This window comes from Lolium perenne, chromosome 6, assembly GCF_019359855.2.
Source record: "Lolium perenne isolate Kyuss_39 chromosome 6, Kyuss_2.0, whole genome shotgun sequence".
Classification (NCBI taxonomy): domain Eukaryota; kingdom Viridiplantae; phylum Streptophyta; class Magnoliopsida; order Poales; family Poaceae; genus Lolium; species Lolium perenne.
The window spans coordinates 37,294,861-37,319,530 of NC_067249.2; the positions used below are offsets into that span (position 1 = coordinate 37,294,861).

Here is a 24,670-nt window from a genome sequence, read left to right on the forward strand (position 1 = left end):
AATAACTTTGTGAGCGTGTAGCACGTGAAGATGTACGTTTGAATTTTTCGTTTCAATTTTTTGAAATTACAAAATATATGTAACATGCATTTCAAAATAAAGGGAGCATATGCTCCCATGTGCCAAAACACCATTCCCTATGTATGGCAATTATTAATGTAATAAGAAAGACACCCATGCAGGACATCATCAATATCAAGATCACTCATATGTAACAAAGAGATTTTTCTTGATAACTCTTCACACCCCAAAAATAAAGTAAGTTCATCATGCTGATTAAGAAGGATTTCATCATCACAATACAAATTTGTAGCACTCATGGGGTTCGAATTATCATTGGAGGAGCATTGAAAATTAAAATGACCCACTCTATGGCAAAATTCACAAATAAAAGGATAGATGGCACAAACCTTTTTACCAAGATCATTTAGAGCCCTAGACCACTTTCTAGTTTTTTCATTCCTATGATGGATACAATATTCATTTTCGATTTGATTAATTCCACAAGGTCTATGCATTCCACAAAAATTAACATGCTTATAAGAAATAGAATTTTCAGAAGTTTGGGCATGTTTATTGCAATCATTAATAACAGTTTCATCCTTCATGCAAGCGTCTTTAAAAGGTTCATGATACTTATCAAAATTCTTCCTAGGCAATTCAAAATGAGAGGCAAAAGCTTTATAAAGATTTGCAACAACTTGAGAGTCAAGACCATAAGTAGCACTCATATTTCGAAATTTATCAGTATCCATAAAAGTTTCAATGCATTCATAATCATAATTTATACATGATTCTTTACCTTTGTCATTCTCCCAATCTTCAGTATTCTCCTGAATTCTTTCAAGAAGATCCCATCTAGCTTCAACATCCTTGCTTGTGAAAGATCCCTCCAAACAGGCATCTAGATAGTCCTTGTGGTGTCCTGAAAGCCTTGCATAAAAATTATTAATAATAACATTACGGGGGAGCTCATGAATGGGACATTTGAGCATTAATGACTTCAATCTCCCCCATGCTTGGGAAATACTCTCTCCATCACGAGGATAAAAGTTATAAATGTAATTCCTATCAATATGCACTTAATGAGGAGGATAAAATTCTGAATAAAAGAGAGGTAAAATTTCTTCCCAACCAATAGATCGACCATTCTTCAGCAATTTATACCAATGCGCCGCTTTACCAGACAGCGACATAGAGAATAATTTCTTTCTCACTTCATCCATAGAGATACCTGCACACTTGAATAACCAGCATAATTCATGCAAAAACAGTAAATGATCTCCAGGATGGACAGTTCCATCCCCTTCATAGCGGTTATCCATAACACGTTCAATAATTTTCATGGGTATCTTGAAAGGAATACTTTCAGTAGGTGGATTTAAAATATCACAAGCATCATTAGAGTTATCGCATATGGGAGATAAAGTATTATCAGAGCAAATTTTCTCCCCTAAAGATGGGAAGCTAAAAAGATCACAAAAACTAGCTTCCCCAAGCTTAGACTTCTCCATAGCATTAGCAGTAATTGCGTTCATACTAATAACATTGCTACTAGCATGCAAATAAGGTTCCATAGGTTTTTTAATTTTCGCATCACATAATTCATGTCTTATTTCAGGAAATAGATTAAAAAGCTCACTGTTATTTTCCATTATGCCTAACTAGTGAAAAATGAAAACAAGAAACAAAAATATGCAATTGCAGGATCTAAAGGAAATAGCTTCAAGCACTCACACACCGGCAACAGTGCTAGGAAATAGCTTAGTAGTCGGAGGATGTGAATACCTTTTACCTTACCTCCCCGGCAATGGCGCCAGAAAATAGCTTGATATCTACGCACGCTTCTATTCCTGTAGACAGTGTTGGGCCTCCAAGAGCAGAGGTTTGTAGAACAGCAGCAAGTTTCCCTTAAGTGAATCACCCAAGGTTTATCGAACTCAGGGAGGTAGAGGTCAAAGATATCCCTCTCAAGCAACCCTGCAATTAAGATACAAGAAGTCTCTTGTGTCCCCAACACACCTAATACACTTGTCAGATGTATAGGTGCACTAGTTCGGCGAAGAGATAGTGAAATACAAGTAATATAGATGATTGTAAGTAGTAATTGCAATCTGAAATAAAAATGGCAGCAAGCAAACATGTAGCAGAACTTGTTGGAAACGGTGTTTCAATGCTTAGAAACAAGGCCTAGGGATCCTACTTTCACTAGTGGACACTCTCAACATTGATCACATAACTGAATAAATAAATGCTACTTTCTACACTCTCTTGTTGGATAACAAACATCATTCATTGTGTAGGGCTACAAAAGCACACCTCAAGCCGAAGTAAACAAGCTCCACAACTTCCGGAGTTCATATTAAAGTAACCTCTAGAGTGCATAATAGACCGTTGCAATTTAGACCGAGTACTAACATAGCATACACACTGTCAACAATAGCTATGAAAGGGGGAATAGATCGCATCAATACTATCATAGTAATAGTTAACTTCATAATCTACAAGAGATTACAATCATAACCTACGCCAAGTACTACATGATGCTCACACTGTCAACATTACATCATGGAGGAGGAATAGACTACTTTAATAACATCACTAGAGTAGCACATAGATTAATAGTGATACAAAGCTCATGATCACATAAAGATCACACCATGGGAGAGAGAGATGAACCACATAGCTACCGGTAGAGCCCTCAACCTCGGGGGAGAACTACTCCCTCCTCATCATGGGAGACAGCGATGGCGATGAAGATGGCGGTGGTGTCGATGGAGATGACTCCAGGGGCAATTCCCCGTCTCGGCGGCGTGCCGGAACAGAGACTTCTGTCCCCCGAAACGGAGTTTCGCGATGGCGGCGGCGTCCCTGGAGTCTTTCTGGAGTTTCGTCAATTGGTATCGAGTTTTTAGGTCAAGAGGGGTTATATAGGCGAAGAGGCGGAGTCGGAGGGGCCAGGAGGCTCCCTCCTCATAGGCTGGCGCGCCCCCCCTCCAGGCCGCCACGCCCTATGGTCTGGGGGCCCTGGGCCTCCTCTCCGGCTCCCCTTCGGTGTCCTGGTCCGTCTCGGTGAAATAAGATGTTTGGCCTTTGTTTCGTCGAATTCCGAGAATATTGCCCGAACAACCTTTCTGGAACCAAAAACAGCAGAAAACAAGAACTGGCACTTCGGCATCTTGTTAATAGGTTAGTTCCGGAAAATGCATGAAATCATTATAAAGTGTGAGCAAAACATGTAGGTATTGTCATAAAACTAGCATGGAACATCAGAAATTATAGATACGTTGCAGACGTATCAGGCGGCACGGGGGGCCCACAGCCGCGCCGTAACGTGGGGAGGGAGCCCCCTGGCTCCCCCGACGCTGCCCCTTCGCCTATTTATTCCTTCGTCCCCGAAAACCCTAGTACCGAGAGCCAAAATACCAGAACAGTTCCAGAGACGCCGCCGCCGTCAACCCTAACTCGGGGGGTTCAGAAGATCTCCTCCGGCACCCTGCCGGAGAGGGGAATCATCACCGGAGGGCTCTACATCACCATGCCCGCCTCCGGACTGATGCGTGAGTAGTTCATCCTTGGACTACGGGTCCATAGCAGTAGCTAGATGGTTGTCTTCTCCTATTGTGCCATCATGTTTAGATCTTGTGAGCTGCCTATCATGATCAAGATCATCTATTTGTAATGCTACATGTTGTGTTTGTTGGGATCCGATGAATATGGAATACTATGTCAAGTTGATTATTGATTTATAATATATGTGTTGTTTATGATCTTGCATGCTCTCCGTTGCTAGTAGAGGCTCTGGCCAAGTTGATACTTGTAACTCCAAGAGGGGGTATTTATGCTAGATAGTGGGTTCATGTGTCCATTGAATCTGGGGGAGTGACAGCAACCCCTAAGGTTGTGGATGTGCTGTTGCCACTAGGGATAAAACATCAATGCTTTGTCTAAGGATATTTGTATTGTTTACATTACGCACAATACTTAATGCAATTATCTGTTGCTTGCAACTTAATACTGGAAGGGTGCGGATGCTAACCCGAAGGTGGACTTTTTAGGCATAGATGCATGCTGGATGGCGGTCTATGTTCTTTGTCGTAATGCCCTAAGTAAATCTCATAGTAGTCATCATGATATGTATGTGCATTGTTATGCCCTCTCTACTTGTCAATTGCCCAACTGTAATTTGTTTACCCAACATGTTATTTATCTTATTGGAGAGACACCACTAGTGAACTGTGGACCCCGGTCCATTCTTTTACATCTGAAATACAACCTACTGCAATCATTGTTCTCTTTTGTTTTCTGCAAGCAAACATCATTTTCCACACCATACATTTAATCCTTTGTTTTCAGCAAGCCGGTGAGATTGACAACCTCACTGTTAAGTTGGGGCAAAGTAGTTTGATTGTGTTGTTCAGGTTCCACGTTGGCACCGGAATCCCTGGTGTTGCGTCGCACTACACTCCTTCACCAACAACCTTCACGTGATCTTCATCTCCTACTGGTTCGATAACCTTGGTTTCTTACTGAGGGAAAACTCGATGCTGTACTCATCATACCTTCCTCTTGGGGTTCCCAACGGACGTGTGCTTTACCGTCACAAGCATGGATACATCGTTGTCTCCGCATCACCTCGGTTATTCCTATACCCGAGCTCTTTACTTATGCACTTTACTTTGTGACAGCCTTCGTGCTTGAAGTTATATATCTTGCTATCACATAGTTGCTTGTATTGCTTAGCATAAGTTGTTGGTGCACATAGGTGAACCCTAGTTATATAGGTCTTGTGCTTTACAAATTAAACGATAGTTTTATTCTGCATTTGTTAAGCCATATTAGTAAAAAAATTAAATCGCCTATTCACCCTCTCTCTAGATGGCATCTGTGTCCTTTAACATGGGGAAGGGTTAGCCGTGCCACAATACGAAGAACGACCACGACACAAGTGGCTCGCGATCCGGCAAGAAGCCGCGGGTAGGGTGGTACGTCCGTATCGAATTCGCGCGCCGCCTCTAGGAGGAGAACCAACCGGGCCATGGCCGGATGCGAGCCTGTCGGGAGGAGGCTCGTACCTCAGTGCCAGCCGCATGCCGGTCCCTCCCGTGCCACGCGAGGGCCGAGAGCGCCGTGGCGAGGTGCGCCTCCGCCGAGCCATCTTGTCGGCCGACCTATGAGAACACCGATCGGGATACCTCGGCGACGTCGACTACTTCAACCGCGAGCTCGTTGTGGACGACAACGCCGACACCGCCGTCGACGGCGACGACGACGAGGGCGAGGGTGAGTACGACGACGACGTGGACAAGGACGTCGTGGACGCCGATGCAGAGTATGAGGCCGCGTCCGACGGCTATGTCCAAGACGGAGACAACGTCAACGACGATGGCAACCCGACGTGAGATCTGGAGACCCTGCCGCCGGACGTTAGCGAAGAGGAGGTCATTGCCATGGCAATAGCCGATAGCGAGCTCGACCAGCTCGCTATCTGGGATGGCCTCGCCATCCAGCTTCGTGAGTCGTCGCTGGCGCAGGGGAGGCTGGCGACTCCTCCAGCCACGCCGAAACGTACCCACGCGCTGTCTGCTGCTCCTTCAACGGCCTGGGATCCGTGGCCACCTTCACCATAGCCTCCTGCTCTGCCGACGATTTTGCAGCAGTCACCGTAGGCTGCCCTTACTCGTCCACCGCTAGCGTACCAGCTCTCATGGCGGATGTCGGAGTTCATCGACCTCGTCAGCGACGATGAGCAGCTGTAGACAGGTTTTAACCGGCCTTATTGGCCCTTCTTAATTTCTAAGTTTTTGTTTGTATTTTTAGAATTATGTAAATTATGATTTTTTTTTAGAAAAAATTATACGTCGTGCCGCTGGAACATAGCAAATGGACACACGGTCGCACCATTAGCTCGACGCAAACGGACGGGTCGTGTCCATTTTGACGTTCGATTTAAGTCGTCCCCTTGGAGATGACACTGGCCCCGCGTTGCATTTCCACTCCGCATCACCGCGAAATTTCCATTTCCGTTCCATTTCGATTCCCCAATCCCCATGCCCGCACTGCGGTTGCTGGACTGGTGGCACTGTTCGAGACGCAGAGCTTGATATGTGCTCGGCGATATGCCAACGCCAGCGCCGCCATGGTCGCTCTATCGTGCGCGTCACTCTTGGGGAGTCTCGTTCTTCTCCTCTCGGAACGTGCCCGCGTGCGTGCTGCCTTTGGTGTCGGGTTCAGTCGCCGGGGCGGCGTGGGCGCAGGGTGTTCGACATAATGACTCTTCCTCGGCTCAAGCGCAGGGCGTGCCAACATGCCCCCTGAGACTGAGACCGACGTCAAGGAGAGGAGATTAACCAGACGATTTCACTCTCTGGTTTCTTGCTGCCGTCCACTGGCTGAGTGGTTGGTGGTGTCTTCGTGAGCTCGTACACGGATTGCAAGTGACAACATTGCCTCAGGGTTTCCAAAGGCGGTGCGCGCCGTGCTATCGCGCACCCTTGTCCAGGTAGGGCTCCATCTGAATTTGTTGGCTTCTCTACAACATATGCCAATTGTGAAAGTTGTTAGCTAGGGCTGGAACAGAGAAGACATCCTCTATCTAATGCCACCAGAGTCCAGAGGAATCAAAGTGTCAGTTACAAAAGCTGGAACAATGTGCTAGCTGCACCGTTTCTACATGACAAAAAAGAAGTTTCCTGTTTGGAGCATATCATATTCGACCAGGTTGCTGTGCATTGACTTGCTTGACCTGTAACTTGTGGAATAGGAGAACAGTAAAAGCGTATTTTTGTTAGTCTCATACATTTATAAATGCCAGACTCTGCCTCTCTATTAGCTAGAATCATGAATCTGCGTGTTGCAGTTATCCTATTCTACATCTTTCAGTTTATCCATGGCCAGCCTGATTATCTAGGTATGTTGTCCCCAATTCTTATTTCTTACAGATCTTTCTGTTCAGAAATCAAGCAGTTAGAAGCACCTGCAGTGATCATATGTGACCCCAAAGGTTTATTTACATGTTGGTGATACACACATTAACGATTCATAACCCTTGGTGATATAAATCTTTGGAACTTGTTTTCTATTTTCAGGTTTCATAAAAATCGATTGCGGTATCGCAGTGAACACTGGAGACTACCTACCTAGATCCCATTAAGGATATAACATATGTATCAGACTAAGGTTTCATTGCCCCAGGAGAAAACCGCAATGTCTCGTCAGATTGCATAAAACCAGCGAAACATGATGTCAATGTCCGTTTCTTTCCACATGGCGCATTGGATTTTTACACCCTGAGGTCCTTGGTGACAAGAAACAGGTACCTTGTTCGTGGCCCCTTTTACTATGGAAACTACGACAGACTCAATACACCTCCCGTCTTTGATCTGTACCTGGGAACAAACTACTGGCATGACGTTAATCTTTGTGATGCAAGATAAGTTAACTGGATGGACATCATAGTTGTGTCTCATATTGATTACCTGCAAATGTTTGGTAAACAAAGGGAGCAGAATTCCATTTATATCTGGGCTGGATTTTAGGTCACTGAACCACTCTTTACCCAGAGGTAAATGCAAGACAATCGCTCGTGCTGATTAATCCTAATCAATGCACTTGGACCCCACAGACAATTCAAGAATCAGGTTAGTTCTCGGCTTAGAATTCTTTGTGATCAAATTTTAACTTCGCAAATCCGTGTTACCGCTATCTTCATTGATAGAAGTAAAATTTTGGTGGCTGAGTATCTTGCGGACTATAAGAAATGAGTATAAACTCTGGTTTTAGACTTGTATTGTATAAGTTTTGTCCGTAAGGTATTGTTTCCGATAAAGATATGGTTGTTTTGACTCTAAATAGTTCAGAGGACTTTTTTTTTCGAAATGGAGCATCCCCAGCCTCTGCATCAATTTATGCATACAACCCTTTATTAATTTTATTAAAGATTCGGGTTACAAGACCATTACAAATCACGGATCACTCAAAGTCTCAACATGGATAAGCCAAAGAAAAATGATCAACAAGACATGGCGCCACAAGATCTTCATGTAAGCTGTCTCTCAGAACGCCATCCACACCGGCTGTATAAATCCCGTGCTACCGTCGCCAAGCGGTTGCACCCAATATCCATGTCTTGGCGCACATCCTCCGGGTGTAGATAGGACCACATATGGATCCAGTGGGTAACCAAAGGAACAACCTGCACAAAAGATGGGAAGCTCTTTTTGTTAAAAACAAAATCATTACCGACATTCCAAATCGCCCATAATAGAGCGCACACCCGCACTCTAATGTGCTCTTTATTCTTTTTGGGCACTCCATAATAGCCCATAATAGTTCAGAGGACTATAACCCTACTATTTAAACATATCTCTTTCATTGGTCTAAACAGGTACCCCTCGAACCCCCATGACCGCATCTGGTCAACAAATAGGGCAGTTATGAATTGGATGGACATATCTACAACATCTATCGTTCAGAATAAACTCAGCGGTGCCTACCATGTGCCATCATATGTTATTCGTAATGCAGCAACTGTTAATAGCTCAACATATAGGGGACTACTATTTTTAATTTTCGAAATGGAGCTAAACTCCCATTTCAAAAAAAAAAAGCTCAAGAATTGATTTCTAGTGGGATCCATCTGATACATTGGTGGACATAAGCTCCAAAAACTTCTTTGTTTTATACTTGGCTGAGCTGCAGAACGTACCCAGCAATGTGGTGCGCAGTTTGATATCATTATCAATAACAAGACATGGAACACCCAACCTTACACGCCAACATACCTATATTTACCAATTGTTTTTTTCTGGTATTGTAGATGGGATGGAAAATTTTAGTATCTCACTTGTTTCTACGAAAAATGCTAAGCTGCCACCTATCATCAATGCCACGGAGATGTACTTAGTGAAACAAATAACTAAGGTTGCAACTGATCCTGGCGATTTTATGAATTTATTGATGCAATAGTAGTACAGACTACAGAGTGTCTAACAAGCTAGAGTGACAGAGTTGTGGGTTTTGTGTACTTCAACAATAGAAAAATGTTCACTTCCAAGTTCCAATAGCAAACCTTGGGAAAAGTTCACTTTTGAAACAATAACTCTAAAACCGTGTGATTCCCAACATCAAACTATTTAAACCGTTCATTTTCTACGTTGATTAGTTGCGTAGGTGGTTTTCTTGACATGGATATCACGTGCCCACCAGATTACTTCCATGTCACACTTGTTGATTTGTTTCTACCAATTTTTGTAGTATTTTTTGTGAAAGGTTTTTTATCTAGTAATGGTGAAGTTTGTTTTAGAGAGTTTGTTGCCATAATTTGTTGTTGACGGCAGTTCCCTTGTGGACACATCGTATCCACGTTACCAAAAAACGATGGTTTCAACAGTTAGTGGTTACAATTCAAACAGTTCTACAATATAAAGCTCAAAAAAATTCTCTCGCCAAATTCAGGGTTCAGAAGCAGAGACCCTCTTTGCAATATGAGATGTATTGGTATCTTAAAGCTTGCCTGCTTATCTCTTCGTTTTGTACTGGCTAAGTTGGCCATCTCTACTAATTTTAGAGATATCAAAACACTCCAGTATCTGTAGGTTTCTGACTTATCATCATTATTTTTTTGGATATTAATGTGGTCCTGCCTTTTTCTTTTGATACTAATAGCAAAATGGCCACGTGGCCTCTTTCTCTATCATCTTTATGTTTTCGTATATCTAGGAATTGATGTACTTGTATAAAAAAAGGTCTGTCTTTTTTAGTAGGCTGAATTGTATATTCATTATCCGCAAAATTTGCAACTCAATTTTTTTTTTGTTGTTGCGCAGATAATATTAACAGAATTAACATTTTGTGGACTAACTGAGTTACCCAGAAATATCTGAAACAATTTACACAGCATTACACAGACACTCTTGTATTATCTGTATCTCTTTGTTCAGGGGGGAAAATGATACCCTCTGTATCTCCCTACAGGAACTCTGGACACATGATATGTGCTTTGCTCGTTTGTCTCCACCGTCCACTAATAAATATACTTCCTGAAAACTAACTGTGTTATTTGGAAGAGCACGTGATTCTCTCCATTTACATGCATTGAATAGCTGCATACTTTTGCCTCTTGTATTTACTCATGAAATGAAGCTGAAAGTAGCACTTTCGAATGCATTTTATTTCCCCATTCCTTACTAGATTTATTCACAATATCTTCCTCTGTTTCCAGGGATTTGTCACACAACAACTTGTCTGCACCTATTCCCGATTTTCTCGGGCTACTTTTATTACTATTTCTTTTTAAGGGGATTTGGTGACTAGGTGTATACGTGAGCACCCTCTAGATGCCACACGAACCCGGTCACCAGGCTTCATCCGTTCTTTTTAAAGTCTTATTACTTATCTGCTCATTCTTGCATCTGTACAGAATGGTTTATGGTAATTGTATACCATGCTTTTTCAGGCATGCTATTGCAGGCTCAGCACTTGACAAGGATTCACCAAAAGAACTTAGTTTCCTTAATTGGCTACTGCAAGGACAGAAATCATTTGGCTCTTGTTTACGAGTACATGATCAAAGGGGACCTGCAGGATCATCTGAGCGGTTGTTCAAAGGGGACCTGCAGTATTAGATATACATTCCTATATCGTCTAATCGAGGTTTTTAGGCGCCATTGTTCTGCTGTCAGCTTATCATGAAATTCAGTTTACAGAGGAATGTTACATTTTCTCAAAAGAGAAATGCTTACACCCCAAATCGACTGTGTTACTAACTGAAGTCCTTTGAATTTATCCCAAATATTCTGTAAACTAACCAATGTTTAACTTTTGTTGACATGCGAAGCCAACTTCTACTAGTAGACCGTCACTTGGGAGCAACGTCTTCAGATCTCCCTTGAGATGCTGCACAAGGTTAGGACCTAGCAGCCACTTACCAGGTGCCGCGATTTCCTCTATGCATGTAACTGTATAAAAAATACAATTTGGTATTTTCTTTATGACAGATATTGAGTATCTGCACATCACGTTTAAACCAGCATGGAACATTCTCATGGCAACTGATTTTGTGGCTAAAAATACTAATCTTGGCCCGACCAAGGTTTTTGGTGACTCAAAAACACATATAACCACTGAACCAGTTGGTACCATGGGCTACTTATATCCTGAGTACGTCATGCACGACATCCCTTCTCCTATGCCCTCTACTTACTAAATATTTCGTACATTTGTCATTGTTTTATCGAAATTAAGGATCTTTGTGTCTACCGATTGTTCAGGTACTTCCACAGTTTTCACATCACCGAGAAGAGCAACGTGTACAGCTTTGCTGTCGTCCTCCTGGAGCTCATCACAGGCCGTCTTACAGTCGTACCTATCAGCGACAGTATAAGAATCTACATCCGCAAGTGGGTGCAACAGAGCCTTGACCACGGTACCATGGAAAATATTGAGGATACAAAGATGGGAGGGGACTATGATATCAACTCTGTCTGAAAAGCTGTCGACCTTGCACTGCACTGCAAGCGATAAGTCTCTGTTCTCTTTAAGAAGTTCTCAAATTTCTGGCAAGTGGCAATGCTTAGATGAAGTCTCCACGTTAAGTGAGAAATATGGTGATGAAATGTACTGATGAACCCTCTATAGGATAGCTGTAACTCCTGTCATCTGACGGAAACATTTGGTTCAGACCGGGGAAACTAGCCTATAAAACATTATGGAAACAAATCATGTAAATCATGATTTTTTTTATTTCAACTAATCAACATGTAAATATTTCTAATTTCCAGCAACCATGCTGAAATTTTCCTCTGGTACAAACCATGCTTGTTTTGAACTACCAGAATCAATGCAACTTTTGTTCTGTTTTCGATGCAGAAAAAGTTTTGACTCATTCAGATAGATAATTTCCCTCCGTGCTAACTGATAATTGTTTTTTTCGAACCACCAGAAACAATATTGCTGTTATATTGTTTCGAACATGACAGGAGTTCGTTTCCATCAAATCGAGAATGGTATGTACACACAGGACATGCGTTGGCCAAGACATTCCTTGGAAAAGCATGATTAAATGTACAAAGTATAATCACATGAACAACATATGCCAAATACACATCTTGACAGCCTTTCTAACCTAGTTATCCGATAACTCTCCAGTACGGCATGGCGTGTATGGAAAAGACATGTATACATCGCCAGGATGTTCCGTGGGTAAGCACCCTAAGTCTTCAATCTTGGAGCTATCAAAATGATATGCCACTACTCTTCTGGACGGCGTGTGAAAGAAGACAACCTCTTTGTTTGGATGGAATCCGAGCAGTGAAATAGCATACCGACGGGGGATAAATCCAGGTTCATGTGGGTCATAGTAGTCAAAACCCCAATTGAATTTTTCTTCCGTTGGTGCTCTGCTCATATCACCATGATCGTCGTTACCATGTTGCAAGGTCCAGGGCCTATCATCATATTTCCATGGGAAATCGGCCAGCAAAGGCTTAAGGTTGACGTCACATATCAAATCCCACTTCATATGACCTGTTGATTCGTCGAGGAACCAAACCCGAAGTCCGTAGCCATCATATCCATAGTGTAATCCATCATATCCATAAAGAAATGTACAATAGATTCCTTTCTCCGATTTTCCGAAATAATGGTCATCATGAAGACCTGCGGGCAGCTTAATTACTTGGTACTTATAATCTGCCAAGGTTATTCTGCAAAAACAAAGAAAATGCATAAAACATGATACTATTAGCATCACCTCAAAGGCTCAAACCCCCGGAACATAATTAGTCTAGTATTTAATTAAGATGCAAGTTAGCCAAATACCTCATAAGAAAATCATGTTGGTGCACGTAAAGTGCTCCCTGCCAGTAGGCTGCATAGCAGTGACAGGGTAAAAAGACTTGGAACATATGGCCGATGGTCCCTGCGGCCTCCCCTTCTCGAACAAATGACCTCTCCTCCCACTGCTTTGTCCTCGACGAGAAGACAAGAAAGACAAACGTCGACGGTGGCCATTCTCGTGCATGTATCTCCAAATCAGCCAACTGATAGCAATCAGGCGAGGAACAGAACGGAACACGCTTGATTAAAAAGACCTCGTAGTCCGGCGATACTGTAGAGTCAAACACAAGGTACATACTGTGATACATCGATGATACATTGTGCAAGAGCTTATGAATTCATTGGCTCCTTCCAAGCCCGGCGTGCACATGGGGGGAGGAGAAGGCAGGTGTGCCCACTGTCGTGTGGCAGGATTAAGCACCGTTGCGTCGTTGCGGCCAAGCAGGAGGAGGCCATTGCAGTGTTGCATGATCTCTACGCTCTTCAAGCCGTGGGCATGCAAGTAGTCAAAGGGAGCAATGTGTGCGGATGAGACCGGCGAGAAGTATTTGGGGAGGGCAATGCCTTGGATGTGGGTGAAGATGCCGGCCAGTGAGAGAGGAAGGAGGTCCGCACGCAGCAGATGGCAGGCGTCAACGACGTCGCGCCATGCCTTGCAGACGCAACGGGATGCGGCGAGGCGGCGCGGCGACTCGAGATGGCGGAGGACCTCTGCGAGCACGTCCGGAGGTAGCAGCCGCGTGAGGTCTTCCATGGCCGGAGTTGTCGTGTTGATCTGTTTTGCAAAGAGGCGAAGATGGATAGGTTTGTTGGAGCCTTGGTTCGGGAGACAGGTACAAAGTTGGAGGCGCAGCTTTGATCGATCGTGTACAAATATATGCACGATATACATAGTCGTTTCGGTTACGAGTCGGACAGATTAAGGATGACCTGGTAGCCATTCGGACTCGGAATCAACAATCAAGTAAACGTGTTAAGCAGCGACCGCCCCCGCTTCGATCCGGCGCCGAAGACCAAGACGCGGTGACAATGTCAATAACGCGGGCCTGGCTTGCTAGCCATGGTAGTGTTATCGTGTAATGGTCTCTCGCTTCTCTCCCGACCTGGCGACCTCTTTTTTTTCGAAATGGGGGTATTCCCCGGCTTCTGCATCATGATGATGCACACGGCCTTTTATTAAAATTCAGGTAGCAGAAGTATTACAACTCACGCAACATCAATGATTGATACAACAATCAACCATCGGAAAAATAACATAACATACTAAGACGACATCAATGACCTGGCGACCTCTGTCACTTAATTATGACTTCGAAAGAAAAGGATTGCACAACAAGTTGATGACTTTATTTCAGAATCGTTTGGTCGCTTTTGTTTAGAGCGCCTCACTTACTTTTGTCAAAACAAACAACCGAAGCAACCAATCCATTCCATTCCTTATGTTCTTGTTACGACTAATCAGAAGGCCGAAGGAGTAGAAGCTGCGCAGGCCTTGGACGCGAGGTTGGGCATGGCTATGGGCCCAACGCCGGCGTTGCACATGTTGGCAAACGCCCGCGTATGCTTCATTCCATACTGTCCCAGCAGCCCACACTGCTCCTCAAAGGCCCGTACCTTCACAGATGTGGGAGAAACGACAGGTTAGTTATCAGTCGCAGCTCAAATTACCTGTAGCTGCAGCAAAATTAAAGCTGTTGACAGCACAAGCACAATATCAATTATCAAGTTGTTCCGTTTGTCTGTGAATACCACAACCCACATAATACTCACCATAGACTTGAGGCAGTCCCAGTCATCAACCAGAGGCCAGCCGGTCGGACGTACGGCAGTGAGGAATTGGGGGCCTGCCTCGGTGCCGAAAAGGATGCCACCGATGCGCTCGATGCCCTTGTCGACTCGGGACCTATGTGCCATCACCTCCAGCAGTTCCTTCCGAGCCTCCTCGGACATGCCGTCCGATGATCTCCGGTACTTCCCATCCCATGCAAAATGTCTCGCCAGCTTTACATATATGTATTTGCATGTAGGGAGTAAATCTTTCTTTAGATTACTGAAATGCTAACCTTGTGCCAGAAGTAGAGAAGATCAGCATCACGCTGGTGCACAGCAGAGGAAAGCTGCCCCAGCGAATTATCTGTGCTGCCGACCGTGGCGCTGTGGTTGGCAGGATCGGAGGAACCCATGAAGATGTCCAGGGTCTGAGCATTCAGACCTAGATCACCGTACTGCATCACATGTGACCAGGAGAGCGTCCTATTCTTCACCTGGTCGGTCAACACAGATCAGCATCATGAGTTCTATCTCCCTCAGCACGGATGATGGATGGACAATTGGACATGAAGGTGAAACTTACATTGTCGTACTGCAACTCGAAGGACTCGTTACGAAGGTTATGCACGTCGCTGTCCTCCATCCACGAGACACTATAGAGATCACCCAGGCAGGTCATGAACTCCGGAGGAGGGGCTTCTCCCTCCCTGCCGCCGGGGCAGTACGTGGCCCAGCTGCTCTCGTTCGCGTTTGAGGCTGTGGTGGCGTAGACGCTGATGTTGGCTGGCAGGAGGCCCTCGAAGATGCTCCCGGACTCGCACGCCTCTAGGTAGAACACCAGGCTCTTGTACGTTCCGGCCAAGTGCTTCTTCACAAGAGTTTCCACCAGGTCATTGGCATACAGGCTCTCACTTAAGGTTGGCATACCTATCCAAGGGTTTAATTAGCTTCAGACACATGCGATCTCCAAAGTATCACCAAATTGCGAGAAGAATATGTTGTGCAGGAGTCAAATACCAAGCACCCCTGGACCTCCATGGTCGGTGTAATACACAAAAATGTGGTCGTCCTGGCTGCTATTGATGACCTTGCCGGTGCCGCCAGTGAGCGCTGACTTGTCGCCGAGCAGGACGGCGAGGAAGTTCTTCACGTTCACATCCTCTCCTGTGTAATCCTGCATCCGACATCATCCTTAGGTAGTACGAGGAACACGAGAGGTAAAAGAGGATGGCGGCGGGACGTACCTTTGGAACTCCGGCGTACACGTCGCTACCGTTGGGATGGTTTATGATGACCCCCGGCCTGGGGTTGGCGGAGTTGTTTGCTATGTCATCGTACATGAAGACGACGATGTTCTCGTCTTTTAACCCGCCTTTCTTCAGGATTTGATACGCATGGCATACGTCCGCCTGACAGTAGACAATGTACGTAATTTGCTAACGGCTATTTTCAGCTTTTCACGAAGTCAGTGAATGGATTGTTGATTTGTTGTACTGAACAAGCCTCTTCGTCTCTTCGGGAAAATTGACAAAACAAAAATCATGAACTTACCTGGTGGCGGTAGTTTTCGAAACCTTTGGAGCCAGCAATGAGGACGGCCCACCGCGTCCCGATGACATCATTGTCCACGTCGGACTGTGGGCGGAGGAACTCCTGCCACGGCCCGCCGGCTACACCGGCGATGAGCAAGAGCAGCTGCACAACAAGTAGAGGGAAACAGAGGCGTGCCATACTTACGAGTGAAGGTTTTGGGAATGCACTCTGGGAGTGTGAGTACAACAACAGAAATGCAAGCCGTTATATAAACACTCCGGGTCGTCTTCATTGGCATCGACAACGCCACTATCAAGGAGCGTCATGGGAGGATTCCCAGATTTCTTGACTCCAAAGCAACTCAATATTGCCGCTACACTATTTCAATCCGACAGTGAGTGCTAGTATAATACTAGTAAAAGGAATGTACTTCATGTAGGACACCTTTTGTGTCCGGTTCTTGTACGATTCATTTAGATGCAATATCTAGTGTTGTGCTGCACTCTGGTGCCACCTACGGATGGTTTGATGCTCTGTGTCGGGCAAGGATCGGATAGAAAATGTCAGTATGTGAGCAAACTTCAGACAAAAGCGCTTGGAGAGTCACCTTGTTATAATCTCCATTTGACACGGTTTTTCATGTAGGCCTTTTGGAGATGTCGTTGGTTGTAACGAACATTGAAGCCCTGAGTTTCTGTCAATATAAATAGGGGGCACCTAGGTTTTGGTCGAGTGAGAACTAGGTCTTATTTTATGAGAATTAAGTGTCTTAGTCAACGAAAACCACTGATGACACATCTTCGATCGTATAACCAAGGGCAAAAGATCGCACACAGACGGTTGTGTGGTGCCAAGCCCGAACCCAATCTCCTCCCGCACCCGCGCGGCGGCACCGTGCCACGCCGGGCGGCCCCCAGCGACTCCCCTCCCCCTCCCCAGCGGCTCCCCTCCTCCCGCCGCCGCCGCCTGAGGCGCCGCCGGGCAAAGCCCTGGCGTGGCGGCGGCGGCGGATTTCCTCGACCACGACAGGCGTGGGGGCGCGGGTTCGCGTCTCCGGCGACGGCGATCTGTATCGGCTGTCGACGGTGGTGCCATGGAGCGGCGGCGACCAGAGGAGGGAGAGGATCTCCATCGTTTTGGCGGGTGGCAGCGGTGGTTCGGGTCCGATCTAGGTCCTGAAGGGATCGGGTGGGCTGCGACCATCCTGCTCCGTTGACAACGATGCCGACTTCGTGCAGGCTTCTGGGATTGTTCCGAGGCACGAGGACGCCATGGGCGTCTTTCCTGGCCATGGTGGTGGTGGCCTCCTCCTTCGCCGGAGGTGGTCGGCTGGTTGCTGGGGTGGCGGATCACGAGATCCATCTACTCCGGCGATGAAGATCTAGTCGACGACGAGCTAGCGGTGAAGGGGCCACCGGTGAAAACCGCGCCTTGACATCGCTCTTGGCGGATGATGGCGGCGGCTATTGGCGTTGTTCCCTTGCGAATGCATCATCTTTACTGGCCTCTCCGCTAGCTCTTGCTGAGTTGGGGACTAGCGGCTGTCGATGAAAACCGTGCCACGATTGGCGGGCGATGGTGGCATTAAGCGTCGCTTCCTTCTTGAAGGCATCGTCGTCGCAGTCTGTGGCTACTCACTCGTGCTGCTCCGGGGGAATCCCTAGATCCAGGTCTCCCAGATCGAATGATGATGGCACTTCCTACGTCGTTCTACCTCTTGGGGCATCATTTTTGGAGCAGCGGCTGGATGGAGGTGGATCTTTGGTGGAGTGGTGTTCATCTACCATGTTGACGTTGATGATTCTCGGCGACGTGGAGCTGCAGGGTATCGAAGACGAGCGTGGACTGTTGGACGCGTGTGGGATGGTGGAGCTGTCTAGCGTCATGATGACATCGACGGTAGATCTGGCAAGGTCAGTGCGGTGATCCTCTTGAAGATGGGTGCTAGGAAGACGGCGGTAGCGATTTCTGTGGTGTGTGTTGGCGTGCGCTGGGAGTCTGCTTGACTGGATGTGCTTATCACCTGCTATTGAGCGGCTTGGGAAGGCATTTGCTTGTTTGGATGATGTGAGTTGGTGTTTTATCACCCCCTTCATCCCTCTGTAGGTTTAGCAAGGTGGCTTTGAGTGTAGTCTTTTGTATTGCTCTTGTAAGATGTTGTGAATAATCTAATAAAAATACCGTGTGCATCCCTTGGATGCGGAAGCTAGGATGATTTTTTCACCTTCAGCCCAGTTAAAGTTATTGTATGCAGGCTTTCCTTGCAATTTTTCCAAGAGGTTGTTTCCACGACTTTACCCTCCAAGGCTCCCCTTCACAGGAATGAGTCAAAGACTCTAGAAAAAATAACAAGACCAAAAGAAATGAAGACTGATAGACTGAAAAATAACAATGCTGAGGAACATGACTTAGAACACGGAGAATGTCTGAAATCAGTTTTCAGAGAGAAAAGAGATCTGAAGAAACACAAACTAAATTTTACTCAAGAGTGAAAAAATATGATGGAAAACTATTAAGTAGTTACCGATGAAAGAATATGAAGAAGTGGAGTTTCTTTTAACTAGAAGAAGTGAAGTTGATACTTAAACATATTGAAAATAGTAATCATAATTTAGGCAGAAAGACTGAAGTAACACATATTGAATAAGAAAACTGAAGCAGCACATGCTATTTGAAATACTGTCAACGTCTTAGCCATCCTAAGTCATACAGCATAGTCAAAGAAAAAAAAAACATGTAAAAGCTTCATGTCATCGATGTATATAAATGCTAAGAACAGAGCTGTTCTGAAAACTTAAAACGTAAAACTGCTCCTCTACGGTTGAAGTCAAATGACTCCGGAATATGTCGTTAGCCAGTCAAATCTTAGCTGCACCAAAAGAAAATCTAATGCCAAAATGCTAATCTGCACAATCATCGACAAATACTTCAAGGCTCCAGTTGAAAAACCACCATGAGGACAAAACAATTATCGCCCCCGATGCCAATGAGCACAGCAAGGCCTCTTTGGTAAAAATCCCCCGGCCTTCCGGAAAAAAGTACATACCTTGTGATGGTTATTTCGGTGTGCATTCAAATGCAAAACTAGAAGTAGTTGGGTCCTAAAATTCTGAAAAATACAAAGGAAAAATATTCATTTGAGGTGACTGAGTAAAATGTTCAAACAACACTGTGTAAGAAAACAGACTTCTGCTATTATCATCACCAACGACGAAAACCATGAAGGAAATGAAAAAAACTGCCCTTTACAGTTTAGGGTGGTAGTTTAATCTCTTGAGACACATGAGCTAATGAGACTGATTGAAACACAATGAGTATAAATTAATCCACCTCACACTCTAACACATTGAGTGCAACCATGTGAATTCACATGTAGAAATGGACGTCGTTGTTTTCTCACATAAGACATATATCAGTGAGGCTTATAACTGACAAATCAAATACATTTTTAATGAGCCCGATGCTTATACACGAGTACACGATTAGCTGGGAGGCTGGGAGCTAACACACAGATAGTTGCCACGCCGTGGAATAAATCAAAATCCAAACAACGCCATGAATCCTAGACAAAATGAGGAAAATATCCCCCGTGAACAACCCATGCATGCATCTGTACTGACTAGTTCCCACGCATAAGAAAATCGCTGACAGTGCCCTACCTGACACCACACCCGAAGTAGAGAAGAAAGTAGACAGATTGCCCCGGCGGAGACCGGTGCTTCCACCAGCCCGGACAATCGCTGTCTCCGTGCTCACCCTTCGGCCAATCACCGGCGACCCCTCCACCATGCTTCTCTCCTTCTACTCCCTCCTTCCCAATTTAGAATGCATATTAGTTTTAATCAAAGTCAAACTTCATAAAGTTTGATGAAGTATATATACAAATTTATTAACTTTTATAATACCAAATGCATAAAATATGAAAATATATTTCATGATGGTTCTAAGAACATTGAGTTGATGTTGTAGATGTTGATAAAATTTTATGTACATTTGATTGAATTTTACAAAGTTTGATTTTGACCGAAACTAATATGCATCCTAATATGGGAAGGAGGGAGTATCTTCGAACACATCAACAGGGAACTGACACACGGCTCAGTCGAATTAGAAAAAGGGAAAACGTGGACAGAAGGAAAACTGACAACGCATGGCACAGGAAAAAATGCATATACCCATCAGCCCAAACCCGCTATTGATCACACAGACATGGCCCGCACAACGCTGAGATGCGCGCCCGAAGGTACAAAGTCAACGGCCCAAAAAGTGGCTGTTGGCGAATTCTAGAACTGCTAGATGTAGATTAGAAGTGTAGATATATCACATATCAATCAATATATTGTTTTAGTGAAATAAACCTCTTCGCTATAAACAATCACTTATGTTGCCTGAGGATAGAAATATGGCATCCCATTTGGATTCATTGCTACAACATTGCAGTGTACAAATAAAATAAAATATTTGGTACATATATTTGAAACCATAGTCTGCAAGTTAGCAAGTTTACAGCTACAGAGCACATTTGGCTCATGGTATATAATAACCATAAACAACAACATTAGTGTATTTGGGAGAGCCATATGGAACTATCACCTAGGCCCCGACAGAAGTGTTGCCGAAGGCAGGTATGAACAAATTTGCCTTTCGACATTGTTATGGTCTAGTTCATAATTAGCAACAAGATCATAGTGAGGTGTGGCCTCTAAAGTCATTGCACCTTCCAACACCTTGGCAACTGTTGACATTAGAGGCCTTTTGCTGCTATCAACCTGTAAGCACCATATTGCGAGCTCCATCATTTCCTTAACCTCCTCCTTATGAAATTGCATGTCGTTGCTTTTGGTGTCCACTAAATCAAGTAACTGTCCAGACCTAGCCTTTTCTTGGAGAAGACTGATTAGGTGAACTCTCTCTTCAGGTTGTGACTCGTCCAGGTTCTTTCGTCCACATATAATTTCAACTATGACGATTCCAAAGCTGTAGATGTCTACCTTCTCGGTGATCTTTGAACCTAGCCACTCAGGTGCAAGATATCCACGTGTCCCTCGCATTCGAGTCATGACTTTGCTATCGTCCCTACTTATCAATTTCGATAATCCAAAATCTGAGACTTTCGCATTAAACCTATCATCCAGGAGAATGTTTTGTGGCTTGATGTCTAGGTGAGCAATCCTCTGTTCACATTCTTCATGGAGATAAGACAGACCCTTAGCAATACCCATGATGATGTTACGCCTTGTCTTCCAAGAAAGAGTAAAAACAGGATGTTCATGGAATATCCATTTATCCAATGAACTATTGCTCATATACTCATACACAAGTAGCTTTTTGGATTTTTCAGCACAAAATCCAATTAACCTAACAAGATTAATGTGATGAATTCTTCCTATGGTCTCAACCTCTGCTAAGAATTCCTCCTTTCCTTGGTCAAAACCTTCTAAGCGTTTGACAGCTATCGTTTCCTTGCCCATTTTACCTTTGAAAACAGATCCAAACCCTCCAGATCCAAGCCTCATTGAGAAGTCCCTTGTAGCTATCTTGAGATCATTATAAGAGAAGCGTGCTGCCACTCCAGGTATTCCTCCAATAAAATCTTCTTCTTCCCTTTTCTTACATTTTCTCCAAATGAAAATGGTTATTGCAATTGAAAGTAATGCAAAACTACCAATTGCAGAACCAACAGCAATACTGGTTCGTCTTCTCACGGTGCCCTGTATTTTGAAAAATGCCAAAGTACGATTTGCAGAACTCTTAGTATGAGAAAGTAGCAATGGCTGTGATAAAAGCAAACAGGAGCCGCCAATTCCATCATGCCTGTCATATTGAAACAATGCAACTTTGCAAGAGCACTCTGCCAAGCAAGATTGCTTACAGTCCTCATCTGCAGCAGAAGTAGCCAATGACTGGAAGCCACTGTCGCTGAAGTAGGAAATGTTGCCGACAGGCACAAGTTGATGGTAGCGCATATGATCACAAGACAGATTATTCAATGGTATGCATCCCATATCTGGACGCCATTCATCTTGGAGTCTAAAATATCGAGAACTCGGACAGCAACACTGCCCATTTATGCAAACACCGTATTCGCCGCAAGCCAGAGGGTAGTCACAAAACTGGACGTCATTGCTTAGCACATCAAACATCACCTGGACGGCAGCCCTTTTCATTTCATATAACCGAAAATGCCCATCAAACTCTAACCGCATGAACTGAAATGACCTCGCAAGGGGTAATGAGAAGATTGGTTTGGGAAAACCAAAGCTCCCATTGGCAAATGCATAACAATTTGATGTCTCATTGCCTAGAAAAGTTGGTTGGAATACTTGTGTATAAGAAGAAGAGCCAAAATAAAACTGCAACCCATTTGACAGGGCATGAAGATTAATCTGACCCTCTCTCCAACTGGTGAGTGAAACATTGGCAGTGAGATTGACTCCCGTACATAGTGACTGCCCAATGACTAATGTATCTGTTGGGTAGTCAAAAGACTCCCAGATAGAGGAATTGTTTGGATTAAACAGCACAAGATTCCCTGAACCATCGAGGCGCATACCAACAACAGAGGCTCCCTTTGTAGGTGTGGACCATACTAAGGTGCCATCAGTGTTGTGAAGAAGTAACTCACCAGCCCCATTGAAAGAAAAGATGGCATTCTCGCCTACGGGGAAGTTGCGGTTCGCAGACCAGATAACCTGGGGCTGGCCAACAATAGTATCCCCATAGCCACTGTAGTAGCTAATCATGATGCAAAGGGTGAACACATAATTATCTGTGCTGTATAAACCCAAACTAGCGACGGTGTCAGAGCTTCTGCTCTGGAGGAATAATCGAGCACTAGAGTTTCCACCAAAGCTGATGGTTAAATTCTGTAACAAACTCCCGTTTGTCACAGTGGAGTTCATTAAGGCAAGGGCAAAAGGAAATTGGTGGAGGAAATAAAAAGATAGGAACACGAGAGTGGTGATCAACAAAGGTAAGGACGGCATGGCCAATTATTTTGTAAAAACCAGTAAAGAAGAGGTAGCTGTTTGGTGCAGAGAAGGAAAGAAACCTAACCAAGTTATAAGGAGAATATGCAGAGTGCAATCATGGAGCTTGGAGCTAGCATGGAGTCATGGAGAAGCAGATGAACATATTGTTAATGCCAGCAACTGTGCCGTGTTTTTATGTAGCAAACTGGACGGTTTCTAAATGGAGAAAACTGAGAATTCCAGTTGATCTGTTACTGGACTTTTCAAGTCTTTAAAGCGGACTTTTCTAGTCTTCAAATGAGTTGTTGCCATCACATCATTAATGTGTAAGAAAAACAGGGCCTTTGGGGGTAAAGGAAAAAAAAACATGTTAGTTCAAAGAAAGGAAAACAATTTAAAATAACCAGGATGTAAAGAAGATAGATATACTTAATTTTGTATTGTATTTCAAGAAAAAAACAGTCTTCAATATATGACTACATGGACTACCCAAATGAAGAAGAAGAAATTACCTTTTGTCTTCCGGTGAGAAAGAGGAGAAAGTGCAGAAATCCAGTTTGACTGCCGAGCTCAGTTACTCCCTGGATCTCTACCAGCCAGATGTGCATAGAGTGAGCTGCCGATGCATTATTGGCTACATCAAAGAATGTCTCTCGTCGAAGTTCACATCCTAAAGTAAAACAAAAGTTTCCAATCAGTTTTCCAAGAAACAGTAAATTCCAATCTAACAGTAGCACCAAACAAAGGAATTGGTCAAGTTTTTCAAGCTGGACCAAAACATAATGCACGATCGAGGCTGAGAATTTTCAACTATGCGACTACTTGATCTCATCACACTCAAACTGCCTACAACATTAACTTGTAACAAATTTTCACTGACCATGGTGGTGTCAGTTGTTTCTAGCAGGTGCTCCTCCAATCCCCTGCAGCGGCACAATTTGTCCATTTTTCTTCTTGCTAGGGTGCTTCTGCTGCTTGCCTCGTTCAGGACAGGTCGGCTGTTCTACTGGACATTTTAATGTCAGCGTTCACAACCAAACTAAGCGCGTTGACTGCAAGGATTCAGCCGCCCCGTTGTTTGCCCCGCGGTCCAATTTTCAGTTTACTCGCAGACCAGTTGAGTGCCATAGACGACGGCTGCGTATCAGCTCCGGCACTCGCCGATGGGGCCTCTGCTGCACTCTCCGCCGCCTCGTAAGGTCTCCAGCACGCCGCCATGTTCCAGATCTCACCCCCCCTGCAACAAGGCCACCCCATTTGCGCACTATCCCCTGCTTCCTCTAGCTGAGGGAACCTAGCTGAAGCCTACTTGGTAGAGGGAGAAACGGCAGAGCAGAACAAGATAGATCGATCACCTGTCAACCGGATCCAAAAACAACTCTATCTTTCTCCCCGAAATGCGCCTCGCCGCCTCCCCTTTCCTTCCTCCAGATAGCGAGAGAATAAATATAGGCTCGAGCACACAAAAGAAAGGGAGAAATGCTTTTGTACCGTGGATGCACGGTTTCATCGTGTTTCATTTCCCAAAAAATTTGACAAAACACTCACCTGAGCAACTC

The 24,670-nt window shown here is 44.6% G+C and overlaps 3 protein-coding genes and 1 pseudogene across 5 annotated transcripts; 2 read left to right on the top strand and 2 right to left on the bottom strand.

Annotated features, from left to right (window-relative positions):
* Positions 1-5,450: 5,450 nt before the first annotated feature.
* On the top strand, positions 5,451-10,625 carry LOC127310592 (probable LRR receptor-like protein kinase At1g51890; annotated as a pseudogene).
* Positions 10,626-10,734: 109 nt separating this feature from the next.
* Positions 10,735-11,880, top strand: LOC127308333 (proline-rich receptor-like protein kinase PERK1). Its single transcript, XM_051339126.2, is given in 6 exon segments — positions 10,735-10,758; positions 10,855-10,890; positions 10,893-10,905; positions 10,998-11,160; positions 11,271-11,523; positions 11,869-11,880. Coding segments are annotated over 6 exon segments (501 nt in total).
* A 2,147-nt stretch (positions 11,881-14,027) lies between these two features.
* Positions 14,028-17,086, bottom strand: LOC127308332 (vacuolar-processing enzyme). The gene is made up of 7 exons (XM_051339125.2): positions 16,159-17,086; positions 15,852-16,016; positions 15,625-15,781; positions 15,191-15,534; positions 14,901-15,101; positions 14,608-14,808; positions 14,028-14,451 (listed from the first exon to the last, which is right to left on the bottom strand). Exons 1-7 carry the CDS (start codon positions 16,336-16,338, stop codon positions 14,296-14,298), a joined length of 1,404 nt encoding a protein of 467 aa, XP_051195085.1. The 5' UTR covers positions 16,339-17,086; the 3' UTR covers positions 14,028-14,295.
* Positions 17,087-20,567: 3,481 nt separating this feature from the next.
* LOC127308331 (G-type lectin S-receptor-like serine/threonine-protein kinase SD2-5) lies at positions 20,568-24,553 on the bottom strand. 3 transcript variants are annotated; one of them, XM_051339122.2, is made up of 3 exons: positions 24,467-24,553; positions 23,624-23,781; positions 20,568-21,851 (listed from the first exon to the last, which is right to left on the bottom strand). In XM_051339122.2, exons 2-3 carry the CDS (start codon positions 23,717-23,719, stop codon positions 20,730-20,732), a joined length of 1,218 nt encoding a protein of 405 aa, XP_051195082.1. In that variant the 5' UTR covers positions 23,720-23,781; positions 24,467-24,553; the 3' UTR covers positions 20,568-20,729. The 3 variants fall into 3 exon arrangements, with proteins under 3 accessions (XP_051195082.1, XP_051195084.1, XP_051195081.1); XM_051339124.2 differs by having other exon boundaries at positions 23,992-24,553; XM_051339121.2 differs by lacking the exon at positions 24,467-24,553 and having other exon boundaries at positions 20,568-23,453; positions 23,624-23,756.
* Between the last annotated feature and the right edge of the window lie 117 nt (positions 24,554-24,670).